Source organism: Phoenix dactylifera, chromosome 14 (assembly GCF_009389715.1).
Source record: "Phoenix dactylifera cultivar Barhee BC4 chromosome 14, palm_55x_up_171113_PBpolish2nd_filt_p, whole genome shotgun sequence".
Taxonomy (NCBI): domain Eukaryota; kingdom Viridiplantae; phylum Streptophyta; class Magnoliopsida; order Arecales; family Arecaceae; genus Phoenix; species Phoenix dactylifera.
The window spans coordinates 14,579,279-14,598,188 of record NC_052405.1 but is presented as its reverse complement, the minus strand read 5'-3'; the positions used below and the strand labels follow the sequence as shown (position 1 = coordinate 14,598,188).

The window sequence follows — 18,910 nt, the reverse complement described above, 5'->3', positions numbered from 1 at the left end:
CCTGTGACACATAAAATAAGGAGCAAAAGAAGCAGAACCCAAGGCAACCTAACCAACAACCCCTTTCAAAATTATTAAACCAACCCATGTTGTTCCGTCAACTAAATGAGCTCTAGATAAGACTAGAAACGCGACACCGTGTGGTGGACTCACACGGCACAGCTACGTTTTCCCAACCGTTAAATTTTTTCCGCTGGCTTCTTCCCCCACGGGAGATCTGCCCCTAACCGACAAAAATAGCAGCTTTTTGCAGAGAGCGAAGGCGCCCCTTGTCTTCCACCATAATTACCGAACTACCACCCCCCCGGCGCCTTTCACGAGGCCGAGCCCCGTCGCAGAGGAGCGGCAGAATCTCCGGAAACCCAACCCCACACGCTTCCTCTCGCGGCCAAACACTATGTCCCTCCTTTTGCCCCATCTCTTGGACATTTTTTTACCATCCTGCCACTCTACCCTTGGCTCCATTCCCTTCTGGGCCCTGGTTTCTAAAACCAGGGTTAGCGTCAGTCTCCCCTTCTCTCCCGCTCTCTTCGTTAGGGTTAAGAGTTTTTGGGAGAGCACTTTCTTGCGCTGCATTGTGGCTGGTGAGTGCTTTGTTTTCCTTTTCTTGTTGTCTTTTGATCTTTGTTTCCGTTTCTGGTTGCATTGAAGGGATTCTTGGGTGGTTGTTATGGCAGGTTTTTTTGACTTTGGGTGCTTTTGGGGGCTTTTGGGGGATTTTGGTATTCTTTTTCAGATTTTTTTTCCTGCTTTCATTGGGTGGGAAATTCTGAGAAGTACAGTCCTTTTTCTTACGTTGCTATTCTTTCGCTTTGTAAGATGATTTCCGCAGTGTTTTGGGATTTTTTTTGCTATACTTCTTTATTTAAATATTGTGCTGAATCCTCCTTTATTCTATTTCCATTACTGGGAGTTAGCTTCATCTACTTTGAGTGTCTCAGATTTCATGTTAGATTGAAATTTTATTTTGTTTGTGTCTCATATAGTCAAAGCAGCTGAACTTTCTAAACTCATAGGTGCTGGAAAACCTGAAGGATATTAGCGGGCATTACTATCGTGGTGAAACATACAACTTACTAATTCTGTATTCTAATAAATTTTTCATGCAATGATTGTATTTTTTTGTAAATTTTTCCTCTCAGTATTTGATAGTGGCATGGAAAATAGATTCTTAGTCTGATGAAGTAGTTATTGAAGTTGTTTAAGGAAACTTCAGCTTCTAATAATTACTGTTTGCTTATTTTGCTCAGGCATCTAATTTTGGAGAATTTTCAAAAGATGGGCTCACTGCAACCTGCCTTGTGTTGTTTGATCCTTATAGGGAAGGAAGGAGAATCAAAGTAATATAGGACATATGCTATGAATATGTAAAGAACTGAGAGCATTACAAGATGTCTGAGGCAAGGCGGCATTCCGTAGACATCCCTCTTTCAAAAACTCTAGTGGCACTCAAAAGAGTTCGGTCGCTAAGGGATCCAGCGACCATTTCTATGAGCAAGTTTGCAACAGTTGTAGACAATATACACTGGCAAACAAATCCTTGCAGTGGTGCAGCTCTAGACGTAAACAATTGTGATAAACAACTTATAGTTCATTCTGGTAACTGTCATTTGAAAGAAGAAATTGAGGATCATGGAAGTAATCCTGAGTTGGATCATGGCTCGAGAATACCCAGAAACAGAAGTGCTGCTTCCAAAAAATCTTCTATAGTCAAAATTAGAGGCTTAGATCCGAAAAGAACCAAGCTAATTCACAAAACTCGTCGAGACCGACCACTTAAATCACAGAATTCTACATGGGTACAACATTCTGCAAACCATGTGGAAGAGGAAGTGGATTCGTATCGGGAACCAGACTGGGAATTGACCAAGAGGGTCAATGCAACAGTAGTAAAGAAGTCTCATCATGGCAATTTGAGGAAGTCATCCACTGCATTGAGCTGTGTAGGAAGTCCATGCATGTCTTTGAGTGAACCACGGACAAATGCTTCGAGACATAGCACCTTGGGGCGTACGACTGAGGACACCCAAATCAAATACAATGATGTCGTCGATTCAAATTTCAGTGGGTGTGGAATCAGTTACTGCTGGTCAGGAACACCAAAATACAGGGACCGGAATTTTTCTTCTGAAAGTGAAGATCAGGAACAACCTTTGCTATCTGCTGAAGGGACAGAGACAGCTTACAGAGATGCTGCTCCCTGTCCAGCGAGCCCAAGAAGTTTGAGCCAGAAATTTAGACCAAGATCCTTCAACGAGCTAGTTGGGCTGAGTGTGGTTGCTCAATCTCTTTTGCACGCCATATCAAAGGGAAAGGTGGCTCCTATATATCTGTTTCATGGTCCTCGTGGTACAGGTAAGACATCAACTGCAAGGATTTTTGCAGCTGCTTTGAACTGCCTTTCTTTTGAGGATCAAAAGCCATGCGGATTCTGCCGCGAATGCATTTTTGTACTCTCTGGAAGGTCTAGGGATGTCAAAGAGCTGGATGCTGTGAAAATTAATCATATAGCTAGGGTTAAAGCTCTTGTGAAGAGTGCATCTCTTGTTCCCCTTTCCTCGCGCTTTAAGGTCTTCATAATTGATGAATGCCAGTCCCTAAGAGGGGAGGCATGGGCTGCCATTTTGAAAAGTCTTGATGAACTTCCTCGAAATACTGTATATGTCATGATTACTTCTGACCTGGATGAGCTGCCATGTAATTCCATATCACGCTGCCAAAGGTTTCACTTTCCAAAGATAAAGGATGTCGATATGGTCTGCAGGTTGCAGAAAATTTGTATAGAAGAAAGATTAGAGTTTGAGAAGGATGCATTGTGCTTCATTGCTTCAAAATCTAATGGTTCCCTTCGCGATGCAGAGACGATGCTTGATCAGCTTAGCTTGCTCGGGAAGAAAATCACAGTATCTCTTGCATATGAGCTCGTGAGTAATAATCATTAATTTCCATGCTTACTGGCTGTCTTGGTTATCTTTGGTTGCAGTTGCCATGTATATTACATGTCTTCTGCAAGTACTCAGAAAGAAGTGTTGTATTACATTTGTTTCTAATGCTTCTGTGCAGATAGGAGTTGTTTCTGATGATGAGTTGCTCGATTTGCTAGATCTAGCACTGTCTTCAGACACTGCTAATACAGTTAGACGGGCAAGAGAGCTTATGAGTTCGAGGGTTGATCCTCTGCAGTTAGTATCACAGCTTGCAAATCTTATTATGGATATTCTTGCTGGAAGAAGCCAATCAGGATTTTCTGAAGTTGGCAGGGACTTTATTGGAAGACACGCTTGTATGTGTCCTGGCCCACTGGCCGTTACTTATAAACTGTTGGTTTAGTGATTTTGATTCTAAAGGTTTGCTGTGTTATCTGTGCTGTCAACTCGAAACATCCATTTCTTGTTTCCCAAGGGTCTAGTCCTATTATTATACTTATCTCTTTCAGCTCATTCTCTTATCATTAAATGGAGAGTCTGATAGTATCTTACTTAGACCCTAGGTATTGTTATGATGCCAAACCACAGATTGCAGTCAGTCACATCTTATTTAAGCCATACTGCAATCATTTTATTCTAGTCATCCATTGAATGCCATTTGATACCTATTAAATAGTAATTTTTACGTTATTGAGTTTTATTTAAAACTGAAAACTGCATTTCTTACATCTACAACTGATCCTTCTAATCAGTAAGACAGGAATAAAAGGCCAAATAATTATCATTAAACATACAACACAATAAAATCATTTTATACTCCTAAATTAGATTCCTGAAAGAATATAATGATAAAGTTATAGTATTCATTGTTGTTTATCTTTTTTTGGGTAAGAAATTGCTGCGCATCTTTTCAAAATACTAAATTCAATGGACGCGTTTGTTGGAAACATGATGTGAAATCATGTGTAGTGCCCATGTTGCTTATTTCTTGGCATGTTATTTTAAGTAGCATCAGTAATGTTACTTTCATATATACATGCGCACACACACACACACATATATATGTATGCACGCACGCATGTACGTATGCACGCACGCATGTACGTATGCACGCACGCATGTATGTATATAAAACCACACTTGGCTACACTCAAGTAGATCTCCACTTAGATTCGGGCAGGTATAGATTGGATGATGGGGGTCTCACATTGATGATCCAAGCCGTCATAAGTGATCTACCACCGTTAATTGCTTACATACCAAAAATCATGCGATTCGGAAACCTCTAGCCTATGCATCAAGTAGTCAAAAAATCGGACAATTTAAATTACATTAAATTATATGTGTGTGTTTTTTTAATCAATTGACATATGCTAGGAATCTTCAAGTCACATAATTTGTCATTTGTAAGTAGTTTAAAGGTAGTAGATCACATCCAGTGGTTTGGATCATCAATGTAGGATCTCCATTGTCCAATGTAGACATGAACGGATTTGAGTGGAGACTCACTCAAGTATAATCAAGTTCAGCTCTCTCCCTCTCTCTCTTTATATATATGTATATTCATTTATTTATTGATAGGCATATATTTTTTTTAAAACTGTAGATGATTTTGGATAGATTTTTAATTAAGGATGTAAATGATTTGAACCTTTCTATTTGTTCTCTGGTATAAAATTCAAGTTTTTATATTAAAAAATTTAATTTAAAAGCCATTATATGTGCATTTTTTTTTTATTCAGTAAAATCATTATTCTAGGACCTCTTAAGTAATGGTAAGATTTCTGACAGCTTTTTTGCGAAGTTAAGGTTCAATAACTTCAGTTTTAGTTTTGGCTTCAATAGAACAGATTTGGTTGTCTTAGCTCCAATTCTGTTAGTTTAGATTGAAAATCATTAAAAAATAAAAAAAATTCAGTTAGTGGTTTTGCATCAATAAAGCCCTAATGATACTTCATAACATATAATGTCAAGAAATGTGAGCACATTACTTTTTTATTGTTTGATATCAATCTAACACATGGCAATCCAGATGTCAAGGAGATTTGACTATTAGGATAAGGAAAACTGTATCTAAAGATTTTCCTTCTAAATCTCTTTAGAAGGTATTGTAGCAATGCATCTAATCTTTTCAAAACTTGCAAAAGCTTTATTTAAACTAGATACAGTGGTTTCTTGCATTAGGAAAGGATAAATGGCTGAATGGAAAAAAGAGGCATAAAAGGCTCATGCAAACACTGGACTAGGACGCATCAATTGCTAGCCTTACTTTTTGTCTAATTTTGGCCTAAGCTGAAACATTTTGGTTTTGATTTTGCAATTTATGTAAAATTTTAGAGCATTGTTTCTGTAAAAACATTTTAGTTTTTTTTCTGACTTTTCTATTCTTTTTATATCTTGTATTATCCTAGCTTTGGCACATGATTTAGCCCATATTCTATGAGTGTCTTATCAACTAAGGAAATGACTCATTTCAGCCATTTGATGACCCATTCAAACATGTAAGAAGCTGATCAATCTACTCATCTACCTGATAAGTGCAAAATATTCACTTTTGGGCATTGTTGGCATCATGACCAAATTGCTCCAACCATAGGCACATTTTTAAACACTTAAAGCATACAATTGGTGTCCGCATTATATCTAGCAGTGTTTGGATGATGTTCTTGGAGACCAGAGGTTTAAAAATTACCAAATTGTTTAAAGGTTGAGGGCAAATTGACTGATTTGAAGGTTGGAGGAACTCCTTTCTTTGTCAAAGCCATCAAAAGAACTTCTCCAACATGAGGAATAATTATCCTCCATTCTTCAGTGAAGGCACCTATGAAGTTTCATGTAAATTGAAAGCCTAATGCTGATTCTAATTAAGATCACTGAAGAATATTTTCATCGTTTCACCATTTGATCAATCCTCATGAAGAGGTCATGGTAAACTTATAAAAGAATAGGCAATCAAGACTTTTTGCCCTGCCTAATAAGTCTATTGACTTTGTTGAAAATGCAAATGACCATATTCTCCTTGCCCTCACCTGCAGCATGTTCTCAACAAAATACATAGAGGACTTTGCCATGGGTATTAAAACAATTTTCAACTAATTGAAAGCATGAAAAGTCTATCGGCTTTGCTGAGCTTGCAAGAGGACTTTTTTTTTTTTTGCTTTTTCATTATTTGGATTTGTCATGTGAGGACCCGTGCGGGCATATGTTTTGTTCCACATCGGCTATGCATTTGGGTAGAGATTAGGTACTTATATAGGGTCAAGAAATCCAAATAACACCTTTCAGTCAGCTTTTTGGATTAGGTCCTAGGTTATTAACATAGTATTGGAGCAGAAACAATCTATGGCCTATGTGGACTAGGGGACACTGTAGTATGAGCTAATTTGGACTAACCATGAGCTGATCGTGGTATTTGTAACTAGATTTATAATACTTATGATTGGATTTAGGTGGGTTTGGACTCGTAGCCTAGCAAGGATGCCGGGGCTTAAATAGGAGGAGCATGTGAGGACCTATGTAGGCGCTTGTTTTTTCCCACATTGGCAATACACTGGATAGATCTTGGGTACTGATACAAAGCCAAGGAATCTAAATAACATCTTCTGGCTAGCTTTTCTGGATGAGGCACTAGATTGTTAAAACAACCAATTGTTAAAACAACCATGTCAATGGGAGGAATTCTAGTTTTTATCTCTCATTGACACCATTTCTAGCCTTTTGAGAGCTTTGGTAGTCTATCAACTTCACTAGGCCCATCATGGTATATTTTGTCCTTTGTCATAGGTGCTTTACCCTCACATCCCTCATGATCCTCACCGTAATTTTTGACATAGGAAGCTTAGGAAGTACATTATCTACGAGAGATTGTTACATGACTGTTCCATCTTTTCACTATTTGAGTCCTTTTCGCAACAACCAAGGCCATGAGGCACCTAAGGACTGGATGCAAGCCCCCTACCTCTTTCAATGAGCTTCAACATTAATTTAGCCTTGCTAGAAGACATTTTCATTATGTCTCTGTATGAGTTTTATTCATAAAGTCACCCAATAAATGCCATGAGGAAATCAAAGGAGAAACAGTCAGCTCCTTCCAGTGAGTGTTAGTACAATTTGCAATCCTTTGGATGCTTTGGAAGTGTATCAAATTCACTAAGCACATCAAAAGACATTTTTCATCAATTGACATAGTTAGTCTTTGCCTATATAGGAGAAGATCTTGTCTTAAGACACTTCAACTTCATCACTTTAACATCATCAAGGGATCTTGCTGGGCTTCTTTGCCATAAACTTTTTGAAATGATGTCATTTAGTTCAATGATCGGCTTCTGGTCAACCCATGGCTGAAAGATAATTATAAACCTGAAGACTTTGTAAGGAACATGAAAACTCCATTCTACTTATTAATAAGTGAATTGCTTTTACTGACAACCTTTTCGCCCAAATTATCATGATAATCCTATTGTCCTTAACTATTTAGCATGACAGATAATGCTGATTACTTATCATCATCATGTGATGAAGAAAGCCATGATCTATGGCAACATATACATAACCACAACAATGGCCTCCATGGAATAAGCACCTTAGGCCATGATCACTTACTCTAAGGACCTAATGACTTTCACTCAATTGCGAAGACTTGAAGAAGAATGTACTTGACTCCTGAGGATGCTTGATGAACAAGCACTGAAAATGAAGGTCTTTGGTCTTAGGGCCTAGGAACCCAAATATTAGGGAGGGGACGAAAAAGCAAATCCCATTTCTCCACTTCTTGTTTAGCTGATTTTCATGCTCTGCAGTGTTTTAGGGGGCTGCGGTTTGCATTAGTCAAGGGACCGCAAGCACAAATGCAGCATATTGGCACATGTGCTGTTGGTGTTTTTCTAAAATATCTAGAGAATAAATAAAATACATGAACATATAATAATAACAAATAATAACAAAAACCTTTTATAAGAACGACAGCTAACATTTAGTACTTATTACTACTAGTTAGTGCAGTATTTATATCAATTATTAAAAATACCCTTAATGGGTTCCATCCAAATCCATCTTGATTGTATGGGCAAACATGATAATGGACTGCATGCTGGGTATGCAGTGCAGTCAGAGGACTGCATCTCCATATGCACCACTTAAAATGCTAATGCTGTGTGTAAAAGATATGGAGTGAGTCAATAGAAGGATGTTGGAAGAAGAATGGAGATTCTAGGATTGGATATCGAGTTTATAGCATAGTGAAAAACATGGGTGTTGGTTGATACCACCAATCAACCGCATGGCATGTATTATAACATTATTTATGCAGGGCTATCTTTGAGCCATTTGTTTTTTGTTCTTTTCTTCCCTCAAGGCAAGCCTCAATGCTGAAATAATATGAGAATTTGTGTATATATTTCATGCTATCCACCCAAAGGACAGTTGGATTGGGGCACGCTTGACCTGGCCTGAAGGATCATGATTTTGGACCTGAACCCAATCCATTAATTGATTAGGTTTTTTTTTTTTTTTGGGGGGGGGGGTCATAGAAATGATTTTAGACCTAGCAGGTTATTTAGTTTTCATGAGGGTCAAGTATTAGCAGGACTCGACCCAAAATGTTCAAGTTTGCCGGGGGTTGGTGGGGTTGGGTTTGCAGTTTGAGGCACGCATCTAGCTGTTCTTTTATAGCTAAAATATAATAACTGACAAATAAATATAAAATTACTAATAAATAAATAAAACTAAAAACAACCAACTTAAACTTGAACTTTCATTCAAAATCTTTTAATTTTATCCAAGTAATTGATCATTCTTAAGTTTACAAACTATGATTTTTTAATATATTCATATTAGTAGAGGCCAATCTAAATGAGAATCCACCAAAAAGAACAATGAAATATGAATGTTTAAACATAATTAAGTGAAAATTGATGAGAAAAGATATAGTTGTTGAGATGAAAAAGGGGAATTAGTTTAAATGACAATTCATTCAAGGAATTGCGAAAGATATTTAGAGTGAAGGAGGAGGTTTATATGATTCAAGTTCTTAGGTTGGGCTGGATTGTGCCCATTTTTTGTCGACCCAATTTGACCTAGATGACATATGGCCGGGTTGGGCCGGGTTGAAAATTACATGATCTAGACCCATTGGACCTTAGATTGGGTCTAATTTTTGAACCTGAGCCAACCCATAGGTCTTCAAATACAGATCGGGTTGGGACTTGGTTTGGTTATAGGTTACTCGGCCCATTTGCAGCCGTAATTATATGTTACATAAATCAAGCTGATGTAGGACATTCGAGGAAAGAGACCTTATTAGGGTTTGGGATAAGGTAGAAATATATATCTTGCAAGAATTTCAAGTTTTAAGATATGAGTTTTCCATAAAACTGAACTAAAAAGGTTATGTTTTAAAAGTAAATAGGTAATGGATGATTACTATCTAACCTAGCCTTCTAGGGTTTAAATTGGGTTTTTAAGGATTTATGCCAAGGTTTGCCATACCGGTCAGTACCGGTGCATACCTACTGTACCATACCGGTATTGAATTGGTACATGATACGGAGGAGCATATCTACACTTGATACGCCGAACTGAGTACCATATCGAGCATACCGACATTGTAATAAGATGGTACTTGTACGGGGTCGAGTATCGAGATGGTAAATTTTGGTTTATGGAATTAAATTATTGAAAAAAATGCTTGTTGGAATGTCCTGGAAAAGAATCTGCGATGTATATGTTATGAAATATCTTTGTGACATAAAATGATATTTTATATGAACAATAAGAGACGAGGTGGATTATTAGTAGAAGGAAAAATAAAAAGGAGAGAAGGAAAAAGGTAGAGGGAAGAGGAAGGAGAGCATCGAACTTACCCCGAGATCTAGGAATCACATCTAGTCTTTGAAGTTCTCATACCTCCATTGTAGAATTACACCACAAAAGTAAATACCAAATGAAACATCCCTTAGACACAATTCAACTCAACTAAGTCTTAATCCCAAACTAGTTGGGGTTGGCTACATAAATCTTTTTCCTCCATTCAGCTCTATTTAGGGCACTCTTTTTGAAATTGTAGCGATGTCGGGTCCTTCCTTATACTTGATCCTATGTGATTTTTAGTCTACTGCTACCTCTCTTTCCTTCTTCATGTATCAAATCAATCCTTCATGCCATTGCATCCCTTAGTCTACATTGTACATGTCCAAACCATCTAAGTTGTCATTCCCCCAATTTATCCTCTATTGGTATTATCACTACTTTTGTACAAATGACTTCATTTCTTGTTCTATCTTTTTTTGTGTTGTCTCACATTCATCTCAACATTCTCATTTTGATCACACTCATCTTGTGCACGTGTTTTAACTATCTAACATTTTGTATCATAAAGCATAGCTAGTCCGTATAGCTATCCTATAATATTTTCTCTTCAACTTGGTAGGTATCCTGCGATCATATATTATCTTAATTGTACTCTATTTTAACCACCCTAACACTAATTTTATCACGATTATTCTCTCCCTGCTCTCGTAATATCTACAATCCCATTATATAAGCTCTTACATACAGCAACTCCTACTCCATAAAGAAAATATCCCTTACATTAGTCAATTGTCCAACTCTGTTCCATAAAACATTAAGGCCCTTACATATAACAAAGAAAACACCTAATAGCACTTTTTGATTCGCTGGTGATTGTTCATAGTTAGTGTAGTGTGAGCAGTATTATGTGAATAGTACCATGAACAATGCTGTGACCAAAAATTGGGCCTATCAAGTTGTTACATGACATCTATGATCACTTAGTCTAAGTCTTTGGTTCAAAGTAACCCACATATAACCAGAAAAACAAAAAGAATATATATAGAAATTTGACTACTATAAGTAAATCTATAGAAACCATAGTTTCAAATACTGCTGAAATGAGACAAGGTCTGGGACACCAAAACACAGTGGAACAAGACAGGGCGGTGCCAGAGGAGGAGGAGGCAGCGGCGTGGTGATGGAGGAGGCAGAGATGGAGGAGGGGGAATAGGCTCCATTCATGGTAGTTTATGGTGGTTTACAGCCACTCCCCCATTGCCTTGCACGGCCGGGCCAACTGGGGAAGGCAATTGCTGTGCATGCACGAGAGAGAGGGAAATTTTAGGGGTCCGAGCATCCGAAGGAGGAGATGGGGAGTTAGGGTTCCTCCCCCTCTGCTTAATTGAGAGGACGGATTATCTTCAATTGGCATATTCTAGGCTTTAAAGCCTATTTCTGGGCTTTAATGGCCCATTTTACCCTTCATAGACCCACCACATTCAACCTGTGTCTGCCCCGAGTGTCCCAAGTGTTCAATTGAAATATTGGCACACCCTCGTACCAAGGTGTTTAAAACCCTGAAACCAGTTTGGATCATAATGCAATTTTGTATCTCCATTATGAGCTTTGTAAGGGTCTTATGTTAGGAAGGGTAAACATGAATGAAATTTCGGCTTCTAGTGCATTCAGTCCGCTAAATTTTCCTTTTTTTTGGTGGGTATTTTTTTTTGGTGGGTCTAAATTTTCCTTTTGACTCCTTTATAGTTTGAACTCTTTTTAATAGGACTTATAGTACTGAACTCCTCTGTGGTGCTGCATGTCAAAACTGAGTTTCTTATTTCTTGCAATTTCCATCGCAACAACCATGTCAGCTTTCTTCTGGAACTACACATTTGCAATCTCCTGAGCATGCACACATTCATGTGGATTATATCTGTTTCATATATCTTTAGCGTTTAGTGTTCTACATATCTTTGCATAAATCCTTGGAAATTGGTTCTTATACAGAGTACTGATTTTTATGTAGTTGCTGAGATTGGCATGCAGAAACTGAGGCATGCATTAAAAGTTCTGTCTGAAACTGAGAAACAATTGAGGGCATCAAAAAATCAGTCCACATGGCTTACGGTTGCTCTTTTGCAGTTCAACACTGGAGAATCTTCTCCTCTAATGGAAATTAATGATTCACAGGCGTATGCGAGAATAACATACATGAGAGGTAAGAGGTAAAATTTAGAGCATATTTACCTCTAGGGGAAAAAATTCTTTGTAATACTCACTGTTCGACTCCCAGAAACTAGCCATTTTTTGTGAGCACCAAATCTCTGAACTCTGAGATTCTCAAATTTTGGAAATGAAGGTGGCTCGGTTATATTTCTAATGATAACATATATTATGCAATATTATTTGTGGAACGCAGATGACAAGGTATCAAGCATATCTTCACCAAGGGGGAGTTTAAAGAGCTCTGCTTGTTACACGTGCAACTACAACAAGTCAAATTGTTCAGAGAGACATTGCAGCAGAAAAAAACTGGAAAACATCTGGAAGGAAGCCTTAATAAAATGCCAATCAAACTCATTAAAAAACTTCTTACATAAAGAAGGGTACTTATCAGCAGTCTATGTCAATGAAGGTGATTCCACTACAATATATGGCAACTTACTGCTTTGTATCTTAAATACTTGCATTGATATTACCTCATTTGTTCTGCTGACCATGCGGCTGGTTAGTTAAGCTAGGGCATAGGACAAGCCATAGGTTCATCATTGATGCTGGCTGGTTCAATTCAGAATTCCATGCTGTAGTGTAATTTTTTGAGTTATTTACTGTACATAACAATAGTTGAAACAACTAAGATGCCCTATGGTTGAAGGTTCAATAGGTGCTTTCATCACATTGAGAAGATGAACATGTTTTTAATAGTCAAAGTGCTATAAATCTTGCAAGGATTCCAATGCCAGGGCTAGCACACATCAACATTTAGTATACTGAGTTGAGAGAGGTTGCTGATGAGGAAAATGGCATGATTCAATTACAGAATTCTCTTAAACAAATGTTGTAATGGACATGAGGAATTTATAGTGATACTGAACAAATTTTGGCGATAGCCTATTCTTGGCAAGTCTTTGTTAAAGACCTGGTGATAAAGGTGATGATATGAGAGAGAGTCATGGAGTACCTTTTGTGCACCAGCAGAAAGGACTAAATAAGAAATAAATTGAGTTGATAGGATGTTTTCTCACACAATTTGAGAGACTCTTTTCTTCTTTTTAGGGTCCACATGTTTCCTATGGTTTTGTGTTTGATCTAATGGGACGGTTGATTTCCTGATTTTGATTTTTCCTCTTGAAATAGATGTTATGGGATGTCTTCTGAAGGGTTTGTGTTTACATCTTGACAGGCTTCTGCTAGAGTTTCAAGAGAGCTTTCTTTTCAGGGTTTAGTGCATGATTGCTCTTGTCTTTAGATTAATAGGAGTACTCTGAGGTACTTATGATAGGAAGAAGAATAATTACACTGAAGACTCTCTCTCTCTCTCATATCTATAGGATTTTGTTCCAATGATGTAAAATTCACTTCTCTTCTTTTACTTTTTACTCTTTGATTACCTGTGTTCTCTTATTTGGCTTTGCATCTTGTGGTAGGTTTGCCATTAGAAAGTTATGTACGGTTGCTTTATGGTTCAGCACAATACTAGAATATGAAATTCCCATTTTACACGTAGCATAGACAATATCCCCTCATTTATAATGCCTCTCCACAATTTGATTATGCGGGGAATATGTAAAACATAGAGTTGTCTAGGATTTCAAAGTAATACCAAAATTAATGATTTTTTTATCCCTAAGAGAAACTGCGAAGAATAATGACCATTTAAAATTAACTATTGATAATCTGTTGCTACTTGAAGAGCAAATTTTTCTGGAAGGTTCACCAATATGGGTTTGACTAGTCTGATCTATTATTGGACTCTTTGCATTTACTTTTAGGTTCCGATGGCTGTTATGGCTGAGCTTTTGTGGCTAATGCTGGTATCCTCTGTAAGTTTTGTTACATATTGTCAAATTCCATTTCATTATTAATTTCTAAATCATAACCTGCAAAATGGTGAAAATGGAAGATCGGTTGCTTGACTTTCCACTGGGTATAGTCTGCTTTACTACTTTACTATCATCTTTGCATTGCTCCTAAGATTATTTTGTAACGCTTGTCTTGCATATCATCTATATAGCTCTCTGGCATTATTGCATTACAGAGCAAAGATGTAATGTGGTTTGAAGTTTTGCATTTCTTTTGAGGATGTTTAACCTATTAGAATGTTTCAGTATGTTTAAGCGTTTGCTTTCTTGAAATTTTTTTCTTGGTAAGAAGGCTATAGTTTGTAACATCTTCAAAATTTCAGGTCTAGCAATTGCTGAAGTTGAATTCTGTCATCCTGATCATGTATCCAGGGCAGAAAAATCACAGAACCTAATTGCAAATCTACTTCAGCATGTTCTGGGTTGCAATGTAGATATTAGAGTCAAACTCGTCCCATCATCCATGAGAAGGGATGCCAAATGGAAGAAGCTATCATTTAGTTTGCTGAGCTGTTCTGGTAGGAAGAAAGAAAATTCAGATTCAACAGTATCAGAAGATGAAAATGAAACATCTGCAGGAAGAGAGACATCTTTCAAAGTTTATTTATCTCATCATGGGCAGCAGTTGCCACCTCAGCAGTTTGATTCTAAATCAGTGCGTGACTTTCATGACACAAAAGCAGTCACCATTAGAAATGCTGAAGGGAATGCTCAAAGCATTGAAACTACGGCATCTGATAGATCTGTACTAGATGACCTGTCAAAAAGATGCAAGTTAGAATCTGACTTATCAACGGAAGTAGGTGAAGATGTTCCATATGTTAGCATTCAAGAACCTGAAACTCAGCCGAGCTGTTTTTCACGGACATTGAAACTTCAAAGAAAGTTATTTTCATCTAATGGTTCTCATACAATCTGTTTAAGGGTCCAACCACACAACAAACTGGAATTGTCTGTTCCCAAGAGGGGAGCATCTGAAACATATTTCTGCGCATATGATCCTTACAATTTACATTCTAGATCAAATTCGCAAGTCACCTGCAGTTCTGGTGAAGATAATCTGTAAGTGATCTGATAATTTTTGTTGTATTTTTCAAGGAAGTATTTATATCAATATTTTTTGATATATTGAAAAATTGTATGTCTTGTGAACTACATAAATTCCACCATTACAGTAAGTCCATCAAGCAGTTCTTTTTGGTTCATATCAAATTATGACTCCTCAAATGACAAATGTAATTTAAGTTGAATTCACAAGCATCCTCCAATTTTGGGGGAGAAATATGGTGAGTGGAATGAAGCATCTTGTCATAATGTTGTAATGTTGTGAGTGCTTTCTTGCATTGCATCTCTAGGCAGATCCATGTGCCATGAGCTTTATAAATTCCACCTATACTGTAAGTTAATAAGCAAGTGCTTAATGGTTAACAAAAGTTTTTGAAAATTTTTTTGGAATCCATTGTTATGCAGCTAACACCATTAGTTCAGAAGTCCCTGGATTAGTAAATGAATCAATGCAACAGCACATTTTTCTTAACATTTGTTATGTTTGTTTAAGGTAGCATATTTGCACTTTTCTTTATTTTTATCCACACATATATAACGAGATAAATTGAACTCTATATATAGGTATTCCATTGTTAGCAAAATGATTGCGTGCCAGGTCACAGCTCCATGGTTAGTGTAAAATTTTTGTTCTGACTTTATATATCCTAACTTGGTTCCAACAATAATTTCATCTTAATGAAACACCTATCTAGTTATAACTATTCTCTGCTATTTAAAGTAGGCATCATGTGTATACATTGACAACTCAAATGATTATTTCTGTATTTGTTTCACTTTTTTATGTCGCTTAAAATTTATCTATGCACCTGTGGATGCATTGTGCTTGTAGCAACTATTCCTTTTGTCCATGGTGTTATTTATAAGATATTTGTTGCATGTACATGGTTGAGGGAGTAGTATCAGTTTTTCTGAAATGTCATTTGAAAATTCTCTCTCTCTGCAGAGCAAGTGAAGATTCAAGGTTTAGCTCAAAGTTACTTTGTTGGAGGACTCCCAAGGCTTTCCATTAGAAAGGTAGTTCATGTTTCTTTTTTGAACTATTTAAATAAATTTAGAGAGCTCGTGTTGTTTTAAAGAGGGACGCTAAACTGCAAACACCATGTTCTCTGACATGAGAAAATGCTTTGATGATGCTCACAGAAAAACCCCATACTTCCCCTTCTGGGAAAAACAATGTTCTGACACATGGGGACCACCAAATGCATGGTATTTACTTCCAAAAAGAAATAATTAGGAGGGTTGTCTTCCCCTAGTGTTGTCATCATAGCATTTCCATTCTGAGACCCTTCGGGATCATGATAAAATCGATGTCTGGCATAATAGAGGTCCAGCTAAGTCAGTGCAAGACGGTACACTTGTCTGTAGGCCAAGCATGGATCTCTTTTAGTATCTGACTATAATAAGTTCCTGCTGAGAATACCGTTTCATGAACCATCATGAGACATTGGTATGGAGGTTTATCATCAATAACTGTGTATATTTGTTTTCAGGGTAATGTAATCTACTAATGTTTGCTGATGCATGTCTCCATTCAGGTTTTTTAATGCGGAATTGACGCCAGGAAGCATGGATTGAAAATTGTAGTGCAACTAGGGTAAGTTGGGATTGCATTGTTCTTACAGCCATGGCAGCAAAAATAGCATCACTGAGGATTTTGGTTGAGTATATTTTATCTTGCAAGGACTCCTACAGATCAGTCATGGTACATTGGAGGAGGTGCATCTTTAGGAGTTGCATCCAATTTTGTTTCATCATTTTTTGAGGCACACTTAAGATTTCTACGTGAAACTTGAGAGCTATTTTGAATGATGACTCCCCTGACGAGCTTTTTCTCAAGGAATTGCAGTAGTGTGTGGATGATCCAAGAAGCGTGAGTATGCTATTCTGTAGTTCCATGCTTCCCAGAGCAAAAGAATACCTGGTTTTTAGGTATTTCAACAGGCAGGAAATCTGTAAAGCCATTAGCTAAGAGAAATTGCATTTTCAGGGCTTAGATCATCTTGTTTAGTTTATTTGTTGGTTTATGGACGTTATTATAGATGAACTCCTAATTGGTTGCATGGACCGCGACTGTTATGTATAGTACTTCTTACAGGAGCTTATCATCTGCTACATTTTCATTCATACTGTGTGATTGTGATCTTTATGTGAATTAGAATGCCACCGAGTATGCTATTCTGTAGTTCCATGCTTCCCAGGGCAAAAGAATACCTGGTTTTTTGGTATTTCAACAGGCAGGAAATCTGTAAAGCCATTAGCTAAGAGAAACTGCATTTTGAGGGCTTAGACCATCTTGTTTAGTTTATTTGTTGGTTTATGGACGTTATTATAGATGAACTCCTAATTGGTTGCATGGACTGCGACTGTTTTGTATAGTACTTCTTACATGAGCTTATCATCTGCTACATTTTCATTCATATTGTGTGATTGTGATCTTTATGGGAATTAGAATGCCTCCGAGTATGCTATTCTGTAGTTCCATGCTTTTTTTTTGCTAAAGCTGTAGTTCCATGCTTCCCAGAGCAAAAGAATACCTGTTTTTTTTAGGTATTTCAACAGGCAGGAAATCTGTGAAGCCATTAGCTAAGAGAAATTGCATTTTCAGGGCTTAGATCATCTTGTTTAGTTTATTTGTTGGTTTATGGACGTTATTATAGGTGAACTCCTAATTGGTTGCATGGACCGCGACTGTTATGTATAGTACTTACAGGAGCTTATCATCTGCTACATTTTCATTCATATTGTGCGATTGTGATCTTTATGTGAATTAGAATGCATGCATGAGTGCATGCTCATGCGCGCCCACATCTGTGATTATATCTTTTTCTGGTTAGATTGGGCATATAAGAGAAGCAAAATGTAGATGCCCTAAGCCTGTTTACAGGTTACTACAGGGGTCGAGCAGCCCTTAATTGGGCACCTAAACAAAAAAAAAAAGAAGAAAAAACCCTTGTTAATTTTGCATATTCATTTGCTTAAGTGAATTTTGGACACAATATTCACTTAATTATTAATTTTGGAAGGGTGCCAAGATATATGTATTCATTCATCTGCAGAATGGTACATGTTTAAAGGCTCATGGATGATTTTGCCCATGACTTTGTATGCAAGTCGATCCATACATATGTACCGGATACTCGATACATATTTTGAACATTTGATGCATGTTAGTTTAGACTATCATATAAAATTGTAACAATTCTTAAATGTGTATAATTCTGAAAGAGAGTCTGACCTTAATAATTTATTGGATTTTTTTATGCAAAATCCACCATTTAAAATCTAATTAAGGTGCAAAAGGAAACACAAAAAAAAAAAAATTGAACGCCGTCAATAATGGCCTTCTTGTCAGCTGACTCGTTTTAATTGTGATAAAGTTAATTCATTAAAAAGGTGGAATAAGCTTATTTTGTGTTAAATAAATGTTTGCTTGCCTTGCTAGCTTGATTTTTTAACTATGCTTAGTCAAACTGGTATCAACCACTATAACAATTATAATGCTACTTATTTGTCCCAGTATTGGTGATCGGAAAGTTTTAGCATTAAAACAATATTTCTTTGAAGAGAGAGGATGGATCTATCTTTGTTATATTTATCCAAAGTTCACTTATTTAAGATACATCATCTAGGACTTGAATCCAGAATCTCGTGTTGCTAAATAGATGGGTGTGGTCGCTGAAATAAGTTCTAATTCACTAACAATAACTATTATTATGGTCATTATTAGTATTATAATTTAGATGATAACAGAAAAATAATAATGCTATTCTACACCACCATTTGCTTAATAAAAATATTATTTTTGAGGGAAAAATGGTGTAAAAGTTAGAATTTTGGACACATATTATTTTAAGCCACTGTAATTCCTACATAGGGGTAGCAATTAGGTCGGGTCGGAAATAAACGAATCGGGTCAGATGCAGGTCGGGTCAAAAAATCATAAACCTGAACCCGACCTGTTTATTAAATAGGTTAGGAATTAGAACCTGAACCTGTAATGTTTAATAAAGAGGTAACCCGATCCGACCCATTTAACCTATTTAA

The 18,910-nt window shown here is 37.0% G+C and overlaps 1 protein-coding gene across 2 annotated transcripts; it reads left to right on the top strand.

Moving 5' to 3' along the window:
* The first annotated feature begins 242 nt into the window (after positions 1-242).
* On the top strand, positions 243-17,052 carry LOC120103838 (protein STICHEL-like 2). 2 transcript variants are annotated; one of them, XM_039133790.1, is made up of 8 exons: positions 243-584; positions 1,322-2,924; positions 3,064-3,283; positions 11,743-11,934; positions 12,136-12,351; positions 14,122-14,860; positions 15,810-15,880; positions 16,402-17,052. In XM_039133790.1, the coding sequence occupies exons 2-7, from the start codon at positions 1,392-1,394 to the stop codon at positions 15,874-15,876; spliced, it is 2,967 nt and encodes a 988-aa protein (XP_038989718.1). In that variant the 5' UTR covers positions 243-584; positions 1,322-1,391; the 3' UTR covers positions 15,877-15,880; positions 16,402-17,052. The 2 variants fall into 2 exon arrangements, with proteins under 2 accessions (XP_038989718.1, XP_038989717.1); XM_039133789.1 differs by having other exon boundaries at positions 430-584; positions 1,251-2,924.
* Positions 17,053-18,910: the final 1,858 nt, after the last annotated feature.